Raw genomic sequence first — 25,408 nt, forward strand, 5'->3', positions numbered from 1 at the left:
TGGAATGACATTTTTAACCTTATAAACTTTTTTTTTAATCATAGTTGGCAATTCAGCGGTTAAAAACAAATAAAAGATGACTAGATGAACTAAATGAGAGCCAAGATTTGAAGAAAGATTATGAAACCCCCCACTTCCACCACTTTCTAGGCCTCCACCAATTCACTTCCACGTTTTTAATATATATATATATATATATATTCAAAATAGAAAAAAAATTATCAATGTTATTTTATTAAACTCCTCAAAATAAATGATCAAGTATTAAATTTTTCACATTCATAAAAAAAAAAACATTCTTCTAATTAATTTGTTGTATTTCAAAATATAAAATATTATAGTTTTTTGTCATATTATCCTAATCTAAATTTTAAATTTTAAATAATTTCATTGATTTCAATTGACTTAATTACACACTTAAAATATACTAAATTCAAACAAACTTTTTAATTTGAACCCATAATTTATATTCTATTTTAATCCACCAGGGGTGAGTGAATAATTATCAATATTTCATTTTTATTTTAATTGTATTTAATATAGGGTAAATTACACAAATGATCCTCCAATTATAGATATTACTTTATCGAGTCCATTGACTATTAAAAGTTATAAATTGGTCCCCGACTATAGGATACTTTGTTCATTCCCTATACTATTAAAAGTTATAAAATGATCACTCAACTGCTCATTATATTCCAAAATTTTCTTTTTCCGTTAAAAAAAATTAACGCTCATCTAAGTTGGATTAACATGTTGATTGAGATTGAGTCGTTTGAGATTATGAGAAAGATTTTATCATAACTTAGTCAGTAGATTAACGTACAACTCAGAAGACTATCAAATTTTTAACAAAAATGATGATTTTGGAACATATGAATAGTCAGGTGATAATTGTATAACTTTAATAGTCAAGGACTCAACAAAGTAACTCCCTATAATTAAATGATCATTTTATAATTTTTAATAGTTTGAAGAATTATAATAATATCTTATAGTCAGAGGATAATTTATGTACTTTACCCTTCATATAATGGAAGACTTTATTTTCTCTCCTCCTCTGTCTCTGAAGTAAAAGAAAGTGCCAAAACCCAAAAATCAAGACTTGCTGCAACTTCCCACTTTTCAAAACCATAAATTAAAGCACTTCACTAATCACTTGTATATTACTTTCTGGTGTTCTCAGCCTAAAGGGTATCATCATTTGCTTTCATATGTAAGATTTTTCTTTTCCTCTTTTTTTAAAGGCAGTGTAGTAGCAGTAATGGCTGCTGTGTTCTTTGGTTTCTCAAGTTAAGCTGCTAATGATGTAGCTACTCTCTCGCCAATATTGTTAGATGCCGAGAAAACTTCAGTAACTTATAATTTCATCGTCTCTGAAATACTGGGTTTCTGTTTGTTTTCTAGATGCGGATGAGTTCTGTGAAGCTGCTGTTGTTGGCGGCGGCGGCTGCTGCTTTGTGGTTGGCAACGGTGGCCGGAGCCGAGTATGTCAGGTACAAAGATTCCAAGCAACCAGCAGCTGCTAGAGTTAAGGATCTGATGTCCAGAATGACATTAGCCGAGAAGATTGGCCAAATGACCCGGATTGATCGAAGTGTGCTACTGAACAGATATTGAGAGATTACTCCATTGGTAATAGTTTTTTTATGCTTTGTTTTTGTTCTGATTACTGTGTTTGGCAATGTCTTTTTTTATGGGTTCTGATTATATTTTGTTGATGGGGTCGCCGCAACTTTTATATAGTTACCACATACAGAAATTAATACACATACAGTATTTGTGTACTCATAATTTTATTGGTTTAAACTATAGTTTGGTATGCTTAATTGGTTCATTCTGTCTAGCAGCCATTAAAATCAATCTTCTGATCTGCCATGTTTGGTTTTCTTTAAATTCTAGCCTTTGTTATCTGGACTTTGCATTCTCTTTGAAGTGTTAATTTAGAGACATAGTCGGATAGGAGCATAATATGATCCTCCAAATGTATGAAAAAAGATCTTAGAGAAAGAAATTGAGCATACTTGTATTTAGAACTCGACCCCAAGTCTGGATATCGCAGTTCTATTGGTTAACGGTCAGGATTTGATGGTTTATTTTATTGCACAGGAGTGTTGAGTGGTGGGAGTGAGCCACTTCCGGAGGCTAGGGCCGAGGATTGGATCAATATGGTTAATGGTTTTCAAAATGGATCTCTGTCGAGTCGCTTAGGAATTCCGATGATTTATGGCATTGATGCTATTCATGGACACAACAATGTGTATAATGCTACAATATTTCCACATAATGTGGGGCTCGGAGCAACCAGGCAAGCATAACTTTTGATTTGGTTCTGCTTATTTTTGTGATGGAATCATTAACTTGTGCTTTTTTTTTTCGTTGTTGAACCTTCCATTCTTTTGTTGGAAGCTTAGTTTGCCATCAAAAGAAATCAAAGGGACCGCATTAATAACAGTTTCCATTAAAACTAAATGATCATTTTATGTTTTCATTTGAGAACTTATTGTTTTCCTGAAAGGAAGGATAGAAGAACTATCTGCATCTTATAACAACTATGGATATGCAGATCCTGATCTGGTGAAGAAGATTGGTGCTGCAACTGCTCTTGAAGTGAGAGCTACCGGATTCCTTACACCTTTGCTCCATGCATTGCGGTAACTACATATTTTTTATAAAATCAGAAAGTTGTGTTCAGTGATTTCTTTGAACTTATCTAAGGTGCTAACTGCATTTGAATTCACCGAGTCACAATACAACGTTTTTCTCTCTACATTTTCTTTATAGGTATGTAGAGATCCAAGGTGGGGTCGATGTTATGAAAGCTACAGTGAGGATCATAAAGTTGTGGAACAAATTACAGATATCATAGTTGGTCTGCAAGGAGATATTCCTTCTGGTTCACGGAAGGGGGTTCCCTATGTCGGTGGAAAGTACGAAACTTGACCAAGTTAACATGCTTCATACCGTATAATTGTATATTCTCTTTAGAATTTCGTTGTTTACATTTCTAACATCGAGAGTTACTCTTCTAAGTGTCCTTTAATGCCATGGATTTCCTCATTTTCCTCATGCACCTTGTCTCACTTTTACAGTTCCAAATCAAGCGATCTAGACAAGTCCATATATCAGTCATGCATTACTTTCCCTTTTCAATTGTCTTGGATGCCTTGTGAAATCGTGGTTTATCTATTCTTCTTTTTATTCACGAATAGTACAATTTGCAGCCTATGTTTCGAACAGCATCACTAATGATGTCTCACTATTAATATGATGTGTCCCATCTTATTTTCCATCTTTTATGTTCTTCGGTTCTGTCAGGACAAGGTTGCGGCTTGTGCTAAGCATTTTGTAGGCGATGGCAGGACAACTCGGGGCATCAACGAAAACAACACTGTGATTGACATGCATGGGTTGCTTAGCACGTACATGCCTGCATATGCTCAATCGATTATCAAGGGTGTTTCAACAGTCATGGTTTCCTACTCAAGCTGGAATGGACAAAAGATGCATGCAAACTGTGAGCAATTTCTGGTTTTCTCAAGAACCTCTTAAGTTTAAGGTTGAGCACTGTTACAGATCTTTATCGGTAACAAAAAAATTGCAAATTTAAAACATAATTAAATTCCGTAAACTTTTAAAATATTGGACCAAAACATGTTTTTATGTTTGTTCGTTGTTGCATTGTACTATTGTTATTTTCTTTTCCATCAGTAGTACCTACCTACAGTTATACTTGATATGTTCCTGTTGAGACAAATTGTTGTTTCCATGGATTTTCAGGGTTTCGTAATATCAGATTGGCAGGAATAGACAAGATCACCTCACCACCACATTTGAACTATACATACTCTGTTCAAGCAGCGATCCAAGCCGGCATCGACATGGTTAGTAGCTTTTGTATAGACATGTTTCAAATAAGATTGAAGATAACTCTTTCTTGCGATAATTTAGTGTAAACTCGAATCTTGACAGTATCTTTGCTATTCTAATTTGAAGTCTCTTGTTTATATTTCTGCAGGTCATGGTTCCCTACAACCTTACAGAGTTTGTACATGATCTAACCGATCTAGCGAATAGTAAAGTTATTCCGATGGACCGCATCGATGATGCAGTGCAAAGAATTTTGCTAGTCAAATTCACTATGGGACTCTTTGAGAACCCTATGGCTGATTTCAGTCTAGTTCCTGAGCTTGGAAGCCAGGTTAGTTAGCATCACATACATGCGAGATTATTTTCATCTCTATCCGGTTTTCTTCGGATATATAGATCTGAAATCATTATTTGTTTGCTCTTTCTAACTTTCTACGAATCATCGTCCAAGTGTTCTTTGTAAAACTCATTCTATAAATGCTAAGATATCCCATTACTTATCAAGGTACACCGAGACTTGGCAAGGGAAGCTGTGCGAAAATCGCTTGTATTGCTGAAGAATGGGAAACCTGGAAGTACTCCGCTACTACCTCTTCCGAAGAAACTTCAAAGATCCTAGTTGCTGGCACTCATGCTGATAATTTGGGTTTCAATGTGGTGGATGGTCAATTAATTGGCAAGGATTTGATGGCAATAACGCCACTAGGGGTATGCTTTATTATCTTTCAAAGACTGGCCAACTTCCAAGTTTTCGATTGCAATAAATTTACCAATATCTTTTCGGACTAGGAACGACAATCCTTGGTGCTGTAAATCTACTGTCGATCAGAGTACTGAAGTTGTTTACCGTGAAAGCCCTGATGCCAACTTTGTGAAATCTAACAAATTTGATTTTGCAATCGTTGCTGTTGGTGAGCCCCCTTATGCCGAGACTGCAGGGGATAGCGCAGACCTTACGATGATAGACCCTGGCCCAAGCGTCATTAACGATGTCTGTGGAAATGTCAAGTGTGTGACTATTATTTCGGCAGACCCATCGTGATTGAACCATATGTTTTCTGCCATTGATGCTCTATGGCAGCTTGGTTACCGGGCACTGAAGGCCTAGGTGTGACCGATGTCCTTTACTGGGACTACAGATTCAGCGGAAAACTTCCAAGAACATGGTTCAAAAATGTAGATCAGTTACCGATGAATGTTGGGGATTCACACTATGATCCACTCTTCCCCTTTGGATTCGGACTTAAAACCGATTCAGGCACGAGCATTATTTCAAGGTATTCCTCATTACCTATTTTGATAACTCTTCATGCATGCATCTATGGAAACTTCTGCCGGTGAATGAAATGTCACGGCTGGCCCTCTTGGCCCCCCACGTAGAATGTCCTGTGTTAGAATGCCTGGTCCGATAAGTTGCATAACTTCCGTAGCAGTCCTAAAAACAGCTTTTGTTCGTAACAAATCCAAACCATTACTAAAAATCGAGACAAGAAAACAAAACACCTATAATGTGCAATTCCCATTTTATTAAAGAATTTATAGCTTTCGGAACGAAATATCTGATTAATCGCATGCCTGTTCCTTTCTTACATGGTTGATGGTGTTATCTGCAGGTCATCTCATCTGTAGCTTCAATAAGGCCATGTTGGTCCATCCTTATGATAACCATCACTTTGAGTTTCTGTTTCACAGTAACATTGTGTGCTTTCGAACCGGTTTCACTTTTAAAGCTTGTGTATACTCTCGCGTTATTGATGAATCTGTTCGATAAGTTTGACAGGAAAATAGCTAAATTAGTGAGAGTTTTACTTCAAAGACGGCTGCACCGAGGTGGCAGGATTCGTTTGGACCCGAAGCTGGACTGGTTTAGGCATTGCTCAACATGTTATGATGCCATGGCAATGTCAATTGTGATGGTAGTAGCAGTTTCAGCCATTCTTGGTTGTAGAAACCATTGGTGTTCTGAACTTTTTTATCAAGCAATGTACTGAATCACCTTTATGTTACAATTTTTTCATTTATGTAAATAACTTGCATTTTCCTTTGTTTCTTGCAATTTTATGCAAATCATAGATTTGAGTTCAAATACATGACCTAATTACATGATAAATCAACATATCCAAATCGAATATATATTTACATCAAAAGTTGATGAGAAGTTAATATAGGTAATTATTGGTGACTTTCGTTCTGTAAGTGTTCACTTTTGATCATTAAATAAAAAAAATTATTATAATAATTATAATGTTTCAATCACTTATATTATCAATTTATAACATTTTGGTTCATTTTGATAATTCGGGGTGTTAAATATCATTAGTTTGATGGTATGATATTAGTAAAAAAAATTAATTCTAAATTTGACATCATATTAATTTGATTCCTAAACTTTATATAAAATGTTAATTTAACCTTTTACTTCAGATAAAATATCAATTTAACTCATGAATCCTATTAACAATTAAACTCAAGTTCCAAGTTAATCAACTTGGTTTCAAAGTACAATTTCCAGATTATGACAACTAAAAACAGGCAGTGCAATTGAAACATCAACAAGGCTGTAATAATTGCAGTCGAAGTATCAGATTAATACAATAATCAGATTACAGGTATAATTCCATACGACTTTCATCAGCTCAAAAATAGATACGATCAGCAAAAATCATGTAGTAAACAAAATTATTACTTTCTAAAGACCCTAATTTCCCAATCGCCAAGTGGGCAAACCCTAAAACTCACATGAAAATAAGAGGTCCGTTAAATATTAAACCAAAACAGTATACGGCACCATTGTTCATACCTAAGGGTTGAGGCTCCATGCTCCCTTTTAAAAGATGGTGGAACCTGATCACCTGAATTCTCATTGTAGTTCACAGTGGAGCAGAGGCTGAAAAACAAAGCTAAATTGATTTAACAATGGTATATCAAGTTTTACGAGAATCAAACAGATAGTAATAAACACGGCGTGTACAGATTCAAAATTTTATGCTATGCAGAAGAAATTGCAGTATAGCCTTTCTCCTCAAGAACTTGGGCTAAGGAGCTATCTCCTGTCTTTATGATTCTTCCGTCCTCCTGGAAATATTTTTTAGAACTTAATCAGATCAGGACAAAGATATTTTCTTACACTAGATAGGATGAAATCTGAAGTATATAAAAGTTAGAAGTGTGACTAAATAAAAATTAAAAGAAAAAACAACAATACAACTTAGGATGTCCAGAAATTCTGGTTAAGACAGACTCAAGGAACCCAGTTAAACAAAGCAGAACGATTTCTTAAGTCCGGTACTGTTTTAAGATGCTCCCAGTACCTAATTAGAGCATACAAAGGCGATTAACAGTATCAAAACTACAAATCAAAATAAGATAGACTCATCCAATAGGGTACAATTTCCCGAACAACAATCAAACGGAGAAGAGACAGGTGGACTTATGAAACACAAGTTAATTTGCTGATCACTTGCAATCATGAATATCAGCCAATATACGTAGTCTATAGTTCAGCCAAAATCTCAGCTTATATTTTGTTAGTTACTGATTTTGTGTTGAGTTTGATATCTTTCTAAGACTATAAGAGATGCCAAGGAGGACAAACCATACGAATCATAAAGTTACCATGAAAAAGGGCTTTGAGATTTGGTTTGAGAGTTTCCCACAAGAAAGTCACATTCACCAATTTTCCAGAGAAAAGATGGTGTGGGTAAGAAGGAAAACAATAGTAATCAAAAGAAATAAGGCTGAACAAACGAGTAGGAAAGAGGATAGAACTCAAGAAAAACTGGGGGTTAAAGGAAACCTCTAGTTTTCTTTAATTCAAAGACAACAATCATGATAAGTTGTGGTTGACTGGTTGTAATATTTTGACAGCTTATTTATACTAGGGTTAGAAAGATAATTTAATCCTAGCCCTTAATTTAAACATAAAGAAACTTATAATCCTAGCCATCCAAATAACTAATATTAATAGAACTGAAATAAATAATATTATAATAATATAAGCTCCTGCGTCAAAAGAAAATCAACATAATATACACTTGATCAGTGCTTTGAGTTCTAAATGACTCACCATAATATGGATGAATGTTGGTTTAATAAACTCCAACAATCGTTGATAATGAGTTATCATCAAAACTGAGTTATTCGGAGTCAAAAGGCCATTTACTGCTTTTGCTACATCTCGAAGGGCATCAATATCTAGTCCAGAATCAATCTCATCAAGTATAGCCAAGTCTGCTCCAAGAACCTATAAAATATAGAGATGAGGAAAAAAACGATTTTCTTAGCTTCTATGCATCATGCAACCAACAAACCTACAATAACTCAGAATTATACCTCAATCTCTCCTCTCTCTTAGGGGAGAGGAGCAGCACGGATTTGAACTCAAAGATCCAAAACAACCTGACCTATATTCTATATTTTTGGCATGCAAGAAACATCCATAGAATGTGGTGTGGTTTAGGGAGAAAACAGCAGCAAATCAATAGAACTATAATGAGCAACATGAAAGTTGCAATTCTTGAGAGAAAGGGTCATAAAGCCACCGTTTAAGGAGAAAACAGCAGCAAATCAATAGAACTATCACTGAAAACAAGTAAGATGAAAGTTGCAACTTTTTACTTTTTTTTTGGGGGGGGGGGGGTTTGTGGGGTGTGTCATAAATCCTCTCGTTTCTGTAGTCTAATAACTAAAGAAAATAAAAATGTACATGAGAATCTATTTTACAGCTTATTTGTACTAGGAATATGGACTTCAATCCTAACACGATATATATTGAAATAAAAATTATTTTATTGCTTGAAAATAAAATGCATTGCCCGGGGCCTCATTAAAAAACCTCCCTAACCCTAAATGGAAGAAAAAGAGTGCACCCAGGCAATGACCACAAGAGCTAGCAACACCCACCAAAGACACCCTTAAATCCAACTAGGAACAGCCACCACAAAAAAAGTCAAACAAGCCATGTACATTGCCAATACATATCAGCAGAACGACCAAACCACCACATAAGTAAATCCTCAACCAGAATAAGAACCAGAAGCAAGCTTAGCTAAATGATCTGCTGCCAAATTTCGGCTCCTAGGGACATGTCTCACACTGAAATTTCCTCGACAAAACATTGCAGCAATCGGCCGAAGAATCGACGCCCATTCCGATGGAATTGAAATTGGATCCTTCAACCAATTCACCACCACTTTGCAATCACACTCTAAAATAAGATCCGCTGACATATACCAAACAGAATCTACAAACAAATTATAAAATAGCATAAATTGCAGCTAAATTCTAACGCTATATTAAAACTATAAAGATAACATATAATCCTAGCCATCCATGAAATTCTAAAATAGCATAAATTGCATTACCATGTAAGCTGTGAATTGCAATTCAAAGTTCTAATGAGAATCTGCCTTCGCAACTAGCAAATGAAGACAGAGATACAGTTTCATTGATTGACACAAAGATATTGATCTATCAACCAATAGATGAAACACACAAAACGACTCCATAATGAAATTTCCAAGAAGTTATATCATATTACCGCAAGCTGCAAAATCTCATTGCGCTTCCTTTCACCTCCACTGAATCCTTCATTGACATTTCGGTTAAGGAAGTCAGTCTTCATGTTCACGAGATCAAGTTTAGGATATATAAGCATAGAACTGCAAGTGTAAAATGATGCGAGTATTATAATCAATAATAACAAGAGCACAAATATTGTGTTTTCCATATATTTAAGAGCCTATAATTAGAAGAATAACAATCTATAAGTAACTAACCATGGAAACTTTTGATCTTCTCATTTGTTATTGATTAAAGAGAAGAACAAGAAATGTCAATAATGCACCAGGGATCTCAACCGGAGACTGAAAACTCATAAAAGTCCGGCAAGAGACCTTTCCTTCGGCTCCATGTCAAGCAAATTCTCTCCCTTAAACACACACTGCCTCCAGTCACCTCATAATCCGGATGCCCAATAAGAACCTATAATACACAAATTCTGTCAAGATCTTCCAATAAATAATTCAGAAACCAGACTGTTTTGACCAAATACAATAACTTGCGTTCACACCCCAATTTAAGATAAGGGAAACGATTACTTAAATGAATTTGAGATTTAGCTCAGTAGGTTTATATGGTCGTGTGCATCTCTTAGCCTATTCTCTACCTATAAACTGCTTTATAATATATACATCTATATATTTGAATACAAGTGAAGAAAATGCTGACCTTAGAAAACGTACTCTTCCCGGAGCCATTCTTTCCCATTATAGCATGGATCTAATAAAAATAAACAAACAGAATTTAGTTAAAATAACAGTCTAATGCAACAAAATTCATTCACACAAACTAAAGTACTAGAAATATAGATTCAAATTGACCTCTCCATGGTTAACGACGAGGTCAACGCCTTTGAGGATCTCCTGCTTGGTTTCAGCAATCACAGCAGTTAAGCCTTTGACTTCCAGGAGAGCGTCTTATGTGACCAAGACCGTCGACGGAGGTGGGAAATTCGACGGAGGAGAGGGAAGCGGAGACGGGACTAGAAGACGGCGCGTGAGTGGAGCGTAAGCGGACAGAGCGAGTGAGCGGGAGAGAGAGAGAGGTGGTTGAAGAAGATTTTCGTTTGAAGAAGGTAAGAGAAGGGAGTATTGGTGAAGCAGTGCACTGAATTTGCCAAGCCAAAGCCATTGCCAAACAATAATTTTTTTTTCTGTTTTATTCGATTATTAAAAATATGAGATAATAACTTCGGTTACCGAAAATCCTTTATAATATACGATTTTAATTAATTTTTTTTGAATTTGTAAAAATAATCAAAAATTCGTAACGCGAACTCCTGTTTTACACACAGTTTTCAAATCCGATCAAAAATCTGAATTCGCCAATTTAAAAACATGAATTCGGTAATTAGTGTTGTGAAAATGAAATTCGCGTTGCGAAAATTTTTATGTTCGAGTTACAAAATAGAAGTTCGAGTTATAAAATAAAAGTTCGCGTTATGAATTTGTTGATTATTTTTGCAAATCCAAAAAAAATTAGTTAAAATCGTATATTAAAAGATATTTTCAATCACTAAAGTTATTTTTTCTAAAAATATACCTAAGCCCCTATACTTTTTCAATAAAAAGCATTGCGAAACAATAATTTCAACCCAATTCTGTTACCCATTTTATTATTCAATAAAAATATATTTGGCAAAATATACCTGAGGCCCCTGTACTTTTTGAAAAATTAATGTGACCCTCAAACTTTTTTTACACTAGATGTGGTCTTGAACTTAGAAAAAGAACTTAATGTGACTATTTGATTAACGATTTTGTCGTTAATCATTACGATATTGATGTGATATTTTACGGTACTGACATAACGATTTATTGTGACTTGTGACGTGACAAATGAATTAAATTAATTTTTATTTTTTAAGTTCGAAGGCCAAATTGATTTTTTTAAAGTTTAAAGACTTATTTATTTTTTTTAAAATAAATATTTTAAATGTAAAACATAAAAAAGTAAATATAAAATATCGTTAATTTTAGAACTATTTATTAAAAAATAGTTATATTTAATTTTAAATATTATTATTTAATTTAATTTACTATTTTATTTTTCACTAATCCAAATGATTGTTCGTGTGTAAATAAAAATAAGGATAATTAAATCACAACTACCGGAAGTAGAGCATAATATTTCGTATAATTAATATTTTATTAATCCGAACTGTCAAATGTCAATATAAATATACTTGCTATATATGTAAAACTATGAATCAGTCCGATCTTTATTACATTATTCTAAAACTCTATCGTTTATCAATGTATAATTTAAGTGAATAAAATATAAATATGACCATCAAATTATCAAAATATTAATCTATGTAAAATTACGAAAATATATAAAATTACTTCAACTTTATACTAGTATAAGTAATTTAAGTGAATCACACCTCATATATGATTTGAGAATGATGTAAGTAACGAGTGCCGCAAAAAATGACAAAGTTGAATTTTGTGATTTCAATTAAAAATAAAATAGTAAATTAAATTAAATTAAATAATAATATTTTAGAAATAAATATAACTTAATTTTATTTAATAAATAACACTAATAATTAATGAATTTTTTATATTTAACTTTCTAATATTTTTAGTACATCGGTCCCACTTAAAATGTCCACTATTAATTTTTTTGGTCAATTTTTTTTGAACTTTGACTATTTATTATTTAAAGTTCATTATTGATAAAAAAGTGAAAAACTATATTTTAAAATATTCAATTAAGTAGTTTTAAAATATATTTTATAAAATTTAATTTTTAAAAATGTTTAAAATAATTGTGGTCAAAGTTTTAAAAAATTAACTATCAATAAGAGACAATTTTAATGAGACACATGAAGTATATTTTAAATTTAAAATATTTTTAGTTTAAAAAAATAAACCCTTGAATTAAAAAAAAACAATTTGACCCTCAAACTTAAAAAAAAAATCGATTTAGCCTATCTACCATGTCACCAGCTATCGTGGACTACCACGTCAGTACCATGAAGTGTCTATTAGAATCGTAATGGTCAACGACGAAAACTGTTGGTCAAAGGATCACATTAGTTTTTTTTTTTTTAAAATATAGCGACCTCATGTACCCTTTTACTAAATATTTTTAAAACAAAATTTAAATTATTTTTATATTAATAATGTTTGGTACATTAAACACTCTCGATAACAATTTATGAAATTATTTTTATTAAATAAAAGATATTTTATGTATTTTAATATTTAATAATAATATTTATCATTAATAAATATTTGTTTTAAATATTTAATAATAATTTTTTAATTAATAATTTTTTAAAAAGTATTTTCAATTATAAAATTTTCATTATTTATTAATTTCTCAACAACAACAACAACAAAACCCTATTCCCATATACAATGGGATAAGGGGAGGTAGGGTAGTAGGCTGCCCCCAATACCAGATTGAGAGCAGCTTCCGTGGAAGACCTCCGGCTGTCAGAAAATTAAAAATAAAGATAAAATACAATGCATATATAAATAAATAAATAAATACATAGTTGAACAGTCTTCATATGCAGTTTTCATATGCGCATTTGCAGTAGAATTTTCAAAAAACATTATCAAGTTAATATTAAAATAATTTATCAAATAGATTACAAATGTATTTAATTATATTTTTGGCTCAAGTAAATACCAAAAGTGAATTTTCAAAAAACATTATCAAGTTAATATTAAAATAAATTTATAATTATCACTTAAATTTATGTAGGAATTGATCTGAGATACCAAATCATCCATCATCTTCAACCTGGACATCCTCTCTAGAACATCATCGTCATTTTTATCCCATCAGCCATTCACAATAAAACCTTTCATTCTTTTGTTTGAAAAAAGATATTTGCATTAACCATAAATAGCATTAGTTAATACAATTGATTGAAGAAAATCAATGCATTCATAATCAAAATAAGAGACGAGTGGGAGTGAGATGTGCATGTGGTTGAAGTGTGTAAGGTTAAATTTACAGAGCGTCAGACATGGATGACTCTCAAGTTCGAATGAGCTTCTAGTAGGCTTAGGGCCTCCTCAAGGTGAAAGCAAGCCACTGAAAGCTCCAGTGTTCGACGCTGAAGTTACCGGATCAGATTTGTCGCATCACTATCGATGAGAATCTGTGTTGCACCTAAAGTGAGACCCAGTTGAAGACCAATGGTTATCGCGTAAGCTTCAGCAATACATGCCTCACCTACCACATCCAGAGAAAGGGCCTAACCAGTTATCACCATACCACTTTCATCTCGAGCAATAAGCTCTACTGCCAGCAACCCCGTAGATGAGACTGCACCGTCGAGGCGTCGACATTTATCTTATGGTTGAGCGTCACTCCATCAAGATGGTCGTGAGAGCGAGAGAAATGGATCCGGACCAGCATGATGCATAAGCAGCTTGTATAGCGCGAGATTCCTAGATCAAATGCCATTCTGGAGTCAACCTCCCCTCATGTACAAACAAACTACGTCGCATCCACATAGTATGTAATCCCGAATAGATCGAAAAACTGAGACCGAGGAAGAATCTGCATCAGACAAAGTGGTTGCCGCGTCTACACAGTCTCATAACCAGTAAAACAAAGGGGACATTTCCCATCACCCAGACCTGCTTGCAACAGACGATATCCTATTCTTAAACTATCAGTGGCTAGATGCCAACCAAAAACACCCAAACCTTTCATTTTTTTTAAGTGTTCTACATTTAGACAAAAGTACATAAACTCAATCCTTTCGCGGTCTAGAATGCATAAAAGGAAAGAATCGAATTTCTTTTGCCAAATACTTTGGTCCACCATGGGAATCACTTAAACATGTTCCCCAGGCAAGGACTTTATACTTTGAACATTGCTCAATACTTCGTTCCACCGTGAGGATCACTTAAGCTTCTTCCACAACCCAAAACTCTATCCATTTTGATCCAACACCCATTATTGAACTTATCAAAAACAGAATTTCCAAAAGATCAATTATCTTTGGTCACTGAAAAAACTAAAAAGTGTTAACCTCATGGTTTTTCAGGTGTATCATCTTTGCTCAAAACAATTGGCGATGTAATTGTTTGAGAAGCAATATCCCTATTGGACGTGGGGACCAAGTTGATAGTTTACGAAGGGAGCTCGGGTTGATGCTCAGCTTCTTAAAAGCAGCCGATTAAACAAAACTTGACGACGACGTGGTTCGTCAATGTGTTGCTGAAATCAGAGAGCTGGCTTGTGATGTCGAGGATGTGATTGAGAATTTTTACCTCAAAGTTGCATCCAAGAAGAAACAAGGCGTCATCAAAAGATCCGCTTGTTTCATGGAGGAGGGATGTGTGCGCCATGAAACCAAGTCAGAGATCGAGAGAATTACTACCAGAATCATTGAATTGGCTCGATGATTTCAGACTTACGATATAAGAAGATTAATGGATGAAAGAGGCTCAAGTTCTTCGAATGAGAGACAAGAAGCAAGGCGGCCTTATCATTGTATCATCGACGGGGTCGTGGGGTTGGATGATGATATCAAGAATATTGTGTCACTCGTTGTCGATGAGACAAGCTTCCAAGGTCGTGTCTGTGGCATGGGTGGTCTAGGCAAGACCACTCTAGCAAAGAAAATATATTGGCACAACCGTGTCATCCGTCATTTCGATAGCTTGGCTTGGGTTTATGTTTCTCAGCAGTTCCAGAAAAGAGCAGTTTGGGAAGACATTTTAACCAGCCTTACCTCCATCAACGAGAGAGGTAGCAAAGATAGTGATGAAGAGTTAGCAAGGAAATTGTTCAGCTACTTGAAGAATAAAAGTGTCTGGTGTTTCTCGATGATATTTGGGTTACCGAAGCTTGGGATCTTCTAAAGCCTGGTTTTCCGACTGCAAGGGATAGCAGGAGCAAGTTCTTGCTCACCTCTCGAAACAAACAGATTGTTTCACATGCAGACAGGAGAGGCCTCCTGTATGAATTACAGTGCTTAAATGACGAAAAAAACTGGGAATTGTTTCGAGTAATTGCATTTCCCGACAGAGATTCTACAGAAAACATAGTTGATGTAGAAAAGGAAGGAAATGGTTAATCGTTGTGCAGGGCTGCCGTCTAGGAGGCACGGGGACGGCATTTTGGGTATACCAGGAACTCAGTACATGAATGGGAAATGGTGTTTGAAAATGTCAAGTCATATCTGCATAGAGGCAAAGGCCTACACGTGGAGGATGTGTTAGCCTTGAGTTATGATGATTTGCCATCCTATTTAAGACCATGTTTACTTTATTTAAGTATTTTCCCAGAAGATGATGAGATCGAGGCAGAAAGGTTGATTCAGCTATGGGTTGCGGAGGGCTTTGTTTCGTCAGAGGAGATTGAAGGGAAAATGATGGAGGATGTTGCAGAAGGTTGGTTAGTTGAGCTAGTGGAACGGTGCATGGTTCAAGTTGGAGAAAGAGACCCCATTGGCAAGATCAAAACATGCCGCATGCATGATCTGACGAGGGATCTGTGTTTGTCATGGCGAGGAAGGATAATTTTGCCTGCATCATTGGCGATCCCTCCTTTCCTCCAGCTAGCAGAATTGCTGCACATCAATCCATTGCCTCTCGGTGCATTAAAAGTCTTAGTTTGAGATCAATATTGTTCTTTTCTAATCCAACTGACGAAGGTGCATTTAACAAGGCTGATTCCGATTGCAATTCACTGCTGCGTGTTTACCTATGCCATGAAGATGAAGGATCTTGGACATCCTCGTTGAACAATTCTAAATTGCTTAGAGTCCTGGAGTTTCAAGTATCTGATTCTGACCGTGACCCATTCAAGTACGACGCTATAGGTAATCTCATCCACTTGAGATTCTTGAATTTAAGGGGATTTTGTTGATATCGTGCAAGGATTCCACCATCTCTAGGAAACTTAAAGTGTCTGCAAACGCTGGATTTCAAATCAGGTTGGGGTGCTGACATTTATGTACCGGATGTGATATGGAAGTTGGAACAGTTGAGATATCTCTACCTACCAGATGCACGTCAGATTAACAAGACCAAGTTCAGGTTGGACACACTAAGAAACCTTCAAACACTCGTCAGCTTTATGAAATGGAATTGTTTTGCTAGAGATATTTCCAAGCTAACAACTCTGAGAAAGTTGGAGAAGTGTGGGGCTTCGATATTGAAGATTTTGAGGAGTATTTGGATAAGAATCTGCCAATCATCACAAGCAAACATCTTCGATTCTTATCCATGACTGGAGAGAGAATACATCTAAAACTAGTAGCTCACCTCATTTCAAGCTGTGTTAATCTGTGTGAGCTGGTTTTAATCGGGTGGATGGACAAGTTACCGGAGTATCACCATTTTCCTTCAAATATCACTGTAATTCGCTTGGATTCCAGCCGCCTTAAGGAAGATCCTATGCCAATGTAGAGAAGCTGCGCAACCCAAGGATTCTTGAATTACATTTTGCTTTCGTGGGAAAGGTAATGGTCTGCTCTGACCCATATTTCCTTAAACTTGAGTCCCTAAAACTTTCTTGGCTTTATGCCTTGGAGGAGTGAAAGGTGGAAGAAGGAGCAATGCATGCTCTACGCCATTTGAAGATTTATAAGTATCCAAGTCTGAAGATGCTTCCAGACGGGTTGAGGTTCATTACAACCCTCCAAGAATGAGGATTGAAGAAATGCCAAAGCAATTCAAAGATAAAATGGAGCAACATGGAGGAAATTACTTCATTTGTGTGTCTTCTTTTGATGCGTCTGTTATTTGATGACAGATTACTTGCAATAGTAATATACCTAATTATTGTTCCAAAAAAAAAAAAAAAATGCATAAAAGTAATAAGAGACTCAATGTGGAAAAACTGGACCAGTAGATTAAACCAATCAGCCTTCTGATTCCAGTTCAACCAGTTACCTAACCAAATCAATGTAAATTGCATTTTCTTTATTTAAATACCAAGTTCAATGAATCAAAATAAAAATACGAAGTTCAATAAATATTGAATATAGTTCGCAATTAGTTAATTACCATAAGTATGGATTTGACTTAATGGTATAAGTTTCAGCATAAAACAAAGTAATTAAAGGTTCAAATCTCATCCTTACAAATAAAATTATAAAAAAATATATATAAAACAATAATTTTACAAGCTTGATCCGGTTTAGTGCCAGTTTGACCAACGATCGGTTCAACCAACTGCACAGGCCCGGCTTTCTAATCCATGCATAAACCAACAACACAGAATTTTTGCAATTTAGCAAAAGATGTTCAAACATTGTTCACCTAATCACCCTTGTTTCTACTTATCAACGTCAGGCTGCAATACGAAGCTTGTTTTTGCGCCAAATCCAATAGCTTGCCCTCAAGGAGTCCACGTGTTCCAGGATGTCACAAATTGCCGTTGCCAAATCAGCATCTAACGGGCGAGTGTCTGAAGTCCAAAGAGCAACTACAGCATCTCTTAACTCTTGAGATGGCTGAAAGCCATAACAAAGAAGATCGAGAAGCATTTTCAGTGCGAAAATGTAGTCGCTTTTCGTGTTTATTACCTTCAAACATATTGATAAGATCTCGCGATCATTAACCAATGATTCAATATCGTCTTTGTAAAGACCTCGGAGGTATCTCCATGGACACTCGTTGTTTGGGTTGACCACAATGGCTTCCACACTGTATCTCACTTCAGATGCTCTCATGGCTGGCAGGCCTCCCAAGAAAGGAGATCTTGTTACAACAAAATATCTCTGTTGCAAATTAATAAACAAACGAATAAAGTTAAATTGATATTACTCATATTTTAAACAAAGAAAGCATCTGTTAGGGTATGAATTAATTAATGGAACTTCATACGAATCATGGCAGATAGCGCATTATCAGTGACATCATATATAAGGTTGGCAGAATAACCCATACCAATCGGAGCAGTTGTTTTACGAAAATCAGGTTTGATGCAGGGCATAAAAATTAATATAACATAAAGTATTGTGTAAAAATTTAGAGTGAGATGAGTCAAGGTCAGAGCTTAAGTTTTTAAATAAATCCAATTTCAGATGGGTCTGAGCATATATACATAAAACTCGGGTTAAAGTCGGAGCAAACAAAAAGCCACCATTGAAATACCTAATCATATGTATTGTTGGGATCAATGGAGCCCAAATTCTTCATTTCTCTAAAACATCCATGTCCAACACATACTCTAACATGGGAATGAAGGAATAATTCTACAAATGTATTGGAAAATTTATATGAATTCGAGTATAGTCAAGTCGGATACATAATCACATCAAACACTCACCCCCGAGTCTGGTTAACATAGAGCAGAACAATGAACTATACCTGATTCCAAGCAGAATTATTGAAGATATCTTGTTCAAGAAGTTGCCGACAATAATCAAGCTCATCTTCCCAGCCTCCTAATGCCTGAAGCACCCACTACACTCAACAAAAAGAAAACTACAATTTAACTTTGATTCTCAAATAAACTACAAAAATAAAGAAATAAAAGAGTTTTGACTAGAATAATCAACGGATCCCTGAACTTGACCATTTTATTTAGATAAGATTTTATACTTTTGTGCCAAAATAAACCCTCGACTTTTAATTCATACCTATAGAAACCTTAACCTTTAACTTTAACTTTAACTTTTATTCAAATAGCCCCCTAATCTTTAACTTATACCTAAATAAACCCTTTAACATAAATCTACCTTTCATTTGGAACCAAACTTACTTAGATGCAAATAAAAGGATAAGAGCTCATTTGAATACAATAAAGTTTAGGATCTTGTTTAAACAAATGAAGTACTTCAAGGGATTAATTAATGTTTTAGTCAAGAGGTTTCAAAAGATTCTTATGATTATAATCTACAATAGATGTTTAGCCAACCTGCCTATGTGACCAGGCATGATAATTTTTCGCATCAAGTGACAATATACTCTTAATGAGATGAAGTTCCTTGCTTCTAGCATTAGATCCCAATCTCTCGATAACCCACCGCCGATGGTGCCTAAAGAATTTTACAAAAAACAAATACCGTGTAATGGATATAAGGAGAATAACAAGATTATAGAATCTGAAATCAATTAAACTGACTTAAGTTATGCTACATGGACTCAAGTGTAAGTGTTGGACATGGTTGCGTCTCACGCAATTATGTTTAATATTTTTTCCAAGATTTTCATGTATTTGGAAGTTCCTTAAAGGATCAACACTGTCTGTGCATGTATTGAATATCGGTCGAGTATTTCAGAAAAATCACAGGACCATACTTCAAAGTTTATAATCTCGCCACAAATTCAAACAGCATTGTGTTTGGTCAATATTCAATAACCATTTCCGTAATAAATTGGGCATACATTTGGCACACATAACAAACGTTGGCAGAGCTATGAAATGTGAAACTCAGAGCATATCATCTCAAACATTAAAATCATCACTGGCAGCAATAAAATCATAAGAATTAGCACATAAACATGCATGTTTGCGGAGCTATTATTTGTGAAACACGGAGCATATAATCTCAAACATTAACTCATGAGTGGAAGAAATAAATCGTAAAAATTCATCTGCAATCCAAAATTTATAACAAGTCATAGTTTCACTTATAATATTTTGAAGATCAAAAAGGGGAATTCTAAGTTACCAAAACTTTAATTTTCCAAATAATACTTTGGCACTTGTGTTTGACATAGATCCAAGAGCATGAATTTCCAAATACTCGAGAAAATTTTTAAGCAAACTCGAGTTTGACACATAACCTTATCAAACACCGACAAATCAATCATTATATATCTCAAGGATCGGCATAGAATTAACCCAAAATGAACAGAATCTATGAACAAATTTCAAGAAAAACATTTTTCATGTATGAATAAACAAACAGGAGGAAATTAAATTGAAAGATGCAAGTTACCATAATTGATAGTTCTTAGAGTTAGAATTAGCAATCCGTTGAATAAAATCCAATTCCTCGTCCAGATCGGTATTAAGTGCCTCGAGCACGAGTCGTCTAAAATGCCAAACCTTCATAAACACAACAAACAACAAAGATTTACAGATTTTGATCGTCGAAAAGGAGGCCATCAGAACAACAAATACATATATATAAAAAATTACAGTGTAATTGCCAGGATTAAGATGGATGGCTCGTCGAGTGAGGCGAAGAGCACGAGGGGAGCGTTCGTCGGCCTTGTAAATGGCGCGGAAGTAATCCATGGTTTCACGAAATTCTTCCTTGTAAGTTATGGGGACGACTGGGTTGGGACCGTCGTCTTGACGAAGAGGCGTCACATCACGCCACTCCGCCATCCGGCTAAGTGGCACTCCACCGTCCTCTTCGCTTGATTCCATTTTTCTCTCCACGCTACCACCGGATCGAATCACCTCACACTCAAGGTTGGAAGTGCTTACGGCTGTCTGGTTTGAGTTTAATTAGGTCAGTTTGATTGGTATCATTTTCGTTAAATAATTTTTAATGGAAAACTAATTCAATTACTATTTAATCAATTATAATACTAAATTTTATGTTTACATTTAATTATGTTACTTCATTGTTAATGCACTAATGAAACGGTGATATGATTAATAATTGTTAACACTTAACATATATTTACACCAATGTAATGTAAATGAATAAAATAAAAAAGTGTAGCACTTAATACATATTTATATCGTATAAATATATACATCTCACAATATCTTAATATCTAACAATAAACACATAATTATATTGATATAAGTATGTTTCTATATTTTTAAAAAAATAAAAAAAATAAAAATATATATTAAGTTATTTATATACAATTTTTATTAAAAATATATATAAAGTATAAATAATAGAAAATTATTTTAAGTTATTTTTTGTAAAAATATAATAAATTAGAAATATAATTATAATAATGGTTAACTGTTTATCAAAATTTGTAACCGTAACTTTAACCGTCACCCTATCGTTTTTAGCGGTTCAATTAATTGAATTCGTTTAATATTAATGGTTCAGTTAAGTAACATATTAAATATAACGGTTATACCTGTTAATGGTTACAAATTTTTTTAACACCCCTAATTGTACTTTCTGGTTACTGTCGACAATCAATATACCTTAAAACTAACCTCGCAGATGATCATTAAAATAGATAAGAGTATTAATATGCCAAACTTTTAAATGATTTTTTCGTCGATTTTAAGTGGGTTCCGTGAAAAATAATCTTAGGAGGAAAAAGAGGAGTGAAATACATATATTTTAATATCGATCTTATCGCGAAATATAATCGATGACGAACGGTGTTTGACAACCGTTTTAGGCATCATAATAACCACACCAATACTATATCATTTTGGTGTGACATCAATTGTTAATCATGCCATTGTTTCCTTACTAACTTAACAGTGTAATTATATAATTCAATGTAAAATTAATGTTGGTAAAATTTAAAGTTTAGTGATATAAACGAGTCAACGATTAAAGTTCAATTATATCTAAAGTATATTTCTCTTTTTTATAAGCCTTAATATAAAAATAAGTGTACAAACTATACCGTTTTTTCAATTTAGGTGCCTAAATTTTTTCAAACAATCTAGGTGTTTAACGTTTCTAACATTACACTTTTAGATGCCTTGACCGTGACGAGTGTTAAATTTTGCCTTAAGTGACACATGTCACACTCAGATAATTTTAAAATTTTCATTTTTTTAAAATTTAAAATTTAAAATTTTATAAAGGTCACACGTATCATTTAACGATATAATTTAACAACAATAACTGTTTAAGCACCTAAAAGTTTAACATTGAAAACGTTAGACACCTAAATTAGTCGAAATATAATTTAGACACCTAAATAAGAAAAAATATACAATTTAAACACTTATTTTATATTAAACCTTTTTATAATTATTTTGTATTAAAATGAAAAAATGGATTAATTGGGCTCACTTTGGGAAGATATTCGGGATATGCTTGTGTGGAATCTCGGAGATGGCATGACCGTAGATTTTTGGCGAGATAATTGGCTAGGAGATTTGGGGTCTTCAGATAAATTTATCATGTCAACTGGACATGTAGTTCCCGCTCAGTCCAAGGTGACTGAATGGGTGACCCCTAAGAGGAATTGGGACTGGTCGGCATTGGAAGCATTACTCCCTCCCACGGAGCTGCCATTTATTGCAGCAGTACCACCCCGTTTTCGAATGGTGGCATGGATAAGCCTGGTTGGAAATGGGAATCTAATCATCGTTTTACGACGAAAAGTGCGTATGAAAGACTTGCTCCTTTGCCTTCGGAGCAAGCCACGGTTTCATGGGATTTCATAACGAAGTATAAAGGGCTTCCTCGGATCAAAATGCTACTTTGGCTAATTTGTAAAGGACGGTTGCTTTCGAATGAAGAACGGGTTTGGAGACATTTCTCGTCGACTGCTAGTTGTGTGATATGTGGCGCAGCTACCGGATCGACATCTCGTGTATTAAGGGAGTGTCCTGCAGCAAAATCGACTTGGCAGGTTGTTGTGAGATTGGAGCGATATAGGGAATTTATGAGCATGGATTTATTTTCATGGATCCAACGCAATCTTACCCAACCTGGTTATTTCTCTTGCAGTGATGAGCATTGGGATTTGAGGGTCGGAGCCATTGTTTGGAACTTATGGACAAGGCGTAACAGTCTGATTTTTTAAGAGGAGTTTGTTGCAGGTGAAAGCATTTTGGAGCGAAGTAATCGGCTGGTCAATGAAATGGTGGTTTATAGTACATACTTGTGTCCAAGGCAGGTGCAGCGAGTTTCGAGTAACCAAATTGAAGGAACGTGGCAAGCTCTTTCGAGAGGGTGGGTTAAGTTAAATTCTGAAGGCGCAAGGCACACTAGTTTTGGGACAGCAGCATGCGGGGGAGTACTTAGAGATGAAGACGGTAAACGGGTTTTGGGGTTCGCTAAATTTATTGAAGCTTGTTCGGTGTTATACGCTGAACGATGGGGATATTAGGACTTAAATTGGCCTGGAATATGCAAATTGCAGCTGTTATCGTTGAATTGGATAAGCGCTGGCGGTTTTGGATGAACACGGGGGTCGATGGGGTGGATCCTCTTTGGTGTCTCACATTTTCGATTTGTTAAAGCGGAATTAGAGGATAACTCTCAGGCACGGAGATAGAAGCAACAACACAATCGCAGACGGAATGGCCAAGATAACTCACTGGGCTGGTTTCGATGTTCAAATTTTCCAGCAGCCACCAAGGAAGGTTCTTGCGGCATACTACCAGGAGTCCACTGGTCCCTGGCAGTAAAATATGTAATCTTGAGTAGCTTGGTTTTTTTTTTCTTTTCTTTTTGATTAAAAAAATAGATTAATTCAAACTAATAAAAAGTTTTCTTATTTCAATAAAAAACATATTCTGAAATATAAATTTTCCCTAAATTTTACTTAAAAAGTGTTGCATTATAATAAAAAATGGAGAAAATACCCTCAGTGACCGAAAATTCCTTATAATATACGATTTTGATCAACTTTTTTTTCGATTTGCCAAAATGACTAACAAAATCGCAATGCGATCTCTAAATCGCAACGCGATCTCCAGTATCGCAAATCAGTTTCCAGATTCGCAACACGATTTTGACTATCGCATTGCGATTTTAGAAAATCGCAATGCGAATCGCAATGCGAATATGTAAATCGCAAAGCGATTCTGACTATCGCAACGTGATAATACATAATGACAACGCGATTCTGACTATCGCAACGCGATAATACATAATCGCAACACGATAATACATAATCGCAACGCGATTCTGACTATCGCAATGCGATAATACATAATCGCAACTCGATTTTGACTATCGCAACGCGATTCTGATTGTCGCAACAGGTTTTAGTTTCGCAACACAAATGTTTTGGGTATATAACTACGCAGCAGCAACAACTCATAACCTAAATCCCTAAATCGCAACTCATTCCATCTCCATCTATCACTCTCTCCGGCGACATCCGTTCCTATATCCAACGACGTCCTTCCCCATCCGGCAACAAGTTTTAGTTTCGCAGCTCGTTTGTTTAGTAAATTAATTTACAATAATGAAATCATCTAATGTTGATCATGTTTGGATAAATTTGTGTTTTGGAGGGTCATGGGAGAATGTTCATGGTGTTTTACAATATATGCCTTTACCCATGAATCTTCAACTAAAACTGTCATTGAAAAAAGTTAACTTATGAAACTCTAATGTTACGTGTTGCAAATAAATTGAATTTAGAGCCCCTAAGTGGATTTAGGCTATCTTATCAGAGAAAAGGTAAAGTTTATTTGTTAACCGACAATGAAGATGTTGAACGATTCATTGCTTACATTAGTGATTCGCAAGATGTTGTTACATTGTATGTTGTTGAACCTAGAAGTAGTGAAGTTGGGTCAATAGCGGGTAGTAATCAACTAAGTTTTTCAACCCCAGTTTATGGTGCTCAAAATTTAATGGTTCCACCACAATTTCATCACCAAGCAAATTTTGTTTCACTACATTTCCAATACCAAACACAATCTCAAAACCCACAACTTTTCTGATACATGCACCACACGCCCTAAAGCTAAGGATGATGAATTTACTATACCACTTGGCCCTATCACACGAGGCCGGACCAAACTTATTAAAGACAAGCTTCAAATCGCAGTTCAAGCATTCATCCGGAAGGGTCTAATAGCAGCAGATTTGCAACAACTTTTTTAAGGGGATCCAGTTGTTATCCGGTCGATATGTCTTCTGGAGATACAACCGTCTGTCTCTTATCTTTCCAACGGTTCTTAAATCGCATCAATCCGATATCGGGAACTCAAGATATGGTCATTTTACTGAAGACGGTGCATGCAGGAAATCCTATACGGGATTAATACGTTATTTTGTAAATATTACGAATTTTCAATATTTATATTGATTATTGTAATATAATTTAATATAGGATGATTAATTATCTTTTAGGATCAGATTTATTATTTTATTAAGAATTAAGGTTGGGTTAAAACAATATTTTTAGTT

At 34.9% G+C, this 25,408-nt stretch overlaps 1 protein-coding gene and 3 pseudogenes across 1 annotated transcript; 2 read left to right on the plus strand and 2 right to left on the minus strand.

Annotated features, from left to right (window-relative positions):
* Positions 1 to 1,402: 1,402 nt before the first annotated feature.
* On the plus strand, positions 1,403 to 5,730 carry LOC120157726 (annotated as a pseudogene).
* Positions 5,731 to 6,383: 653 nt separating this feature from the next.
* LOC120157725 lies at positions 6,384 to 10,562 on the minus strand (annotated as a pseudogene).
* A 4,026-nt stretch (positions 10,563 to 14,588) lies between these two features.
* On the plus strand, positions 14,589 to 23,670 carry LOC120157727 (annotated as a pseudogene).
* On the minus strand, positions 17,567 to 20,802 carry LOC120157728 (protein farnesyltransferase/geranylgeranyltransferase type-1 subunit alpha-like). Its single transcript, XM_039168773.1, has 5 exons — positions 20,509 to 20,802; positions 20,306 to 20,415; positions 19,279 to 19,399; positions 18,729 to 18,824; positions 17,567 to 18,136 (listed from the first exon to the last, which is right to left on the minus strand). Exons 1-5 carry the CDS (start codon positions 20,740 to 20,742, stop codon positions 17,705 to 17,707), a joined length of 993 nt encoding a protein of 330 aa, XP_039024704.1. The 5' UTR covers positions 20,743 to 20,802; the 3' UTR covers positions 17,567 to 17,704.
* Positions 23,671 to 25,408: the final 1,738 nt, after the last annotated feature.

This window comes from Hibiscus syriacus, unplaced genomic scaffold (assembly GCF_006381635.1).
Source record: "Hibiscus syriacus cultivar Baekdansim isolate YM2019G1 unplaced genomic scaffold, ASM638163v2 tig00111275_pilon, whole genome shotgun sequence".
NCBI lineage: Eukaryota > Viridiplantae > Streptophyta > Magnoliopsida > Malvales > Malvaceae > Hibiscus > Hibiscus syriacus.

Coding starts and splice junctions, on each gene's coding strand:
- LOC120157728 (XM_039168773.1), bottom strand. CDS start 20,742: ATGGAATCAAGCGAAGAGGACGGTGGAGTGCCACTTAGCCGGATGGCG. Junction 18,825..19,278: donor ATGCCTGGTCACATAGGCAG/GTTGGCTAAACA, acceptor TGTTGAGTGTAG/TGGGTGCTTCAGGCATTAGG. Junction 18,137..18,728: donor ATAATTCTGCTTGGAATCAG/GTATAGTTCATT, acceptor AATTTGCAACAG/AGATATTTTGTTGTAACAAG.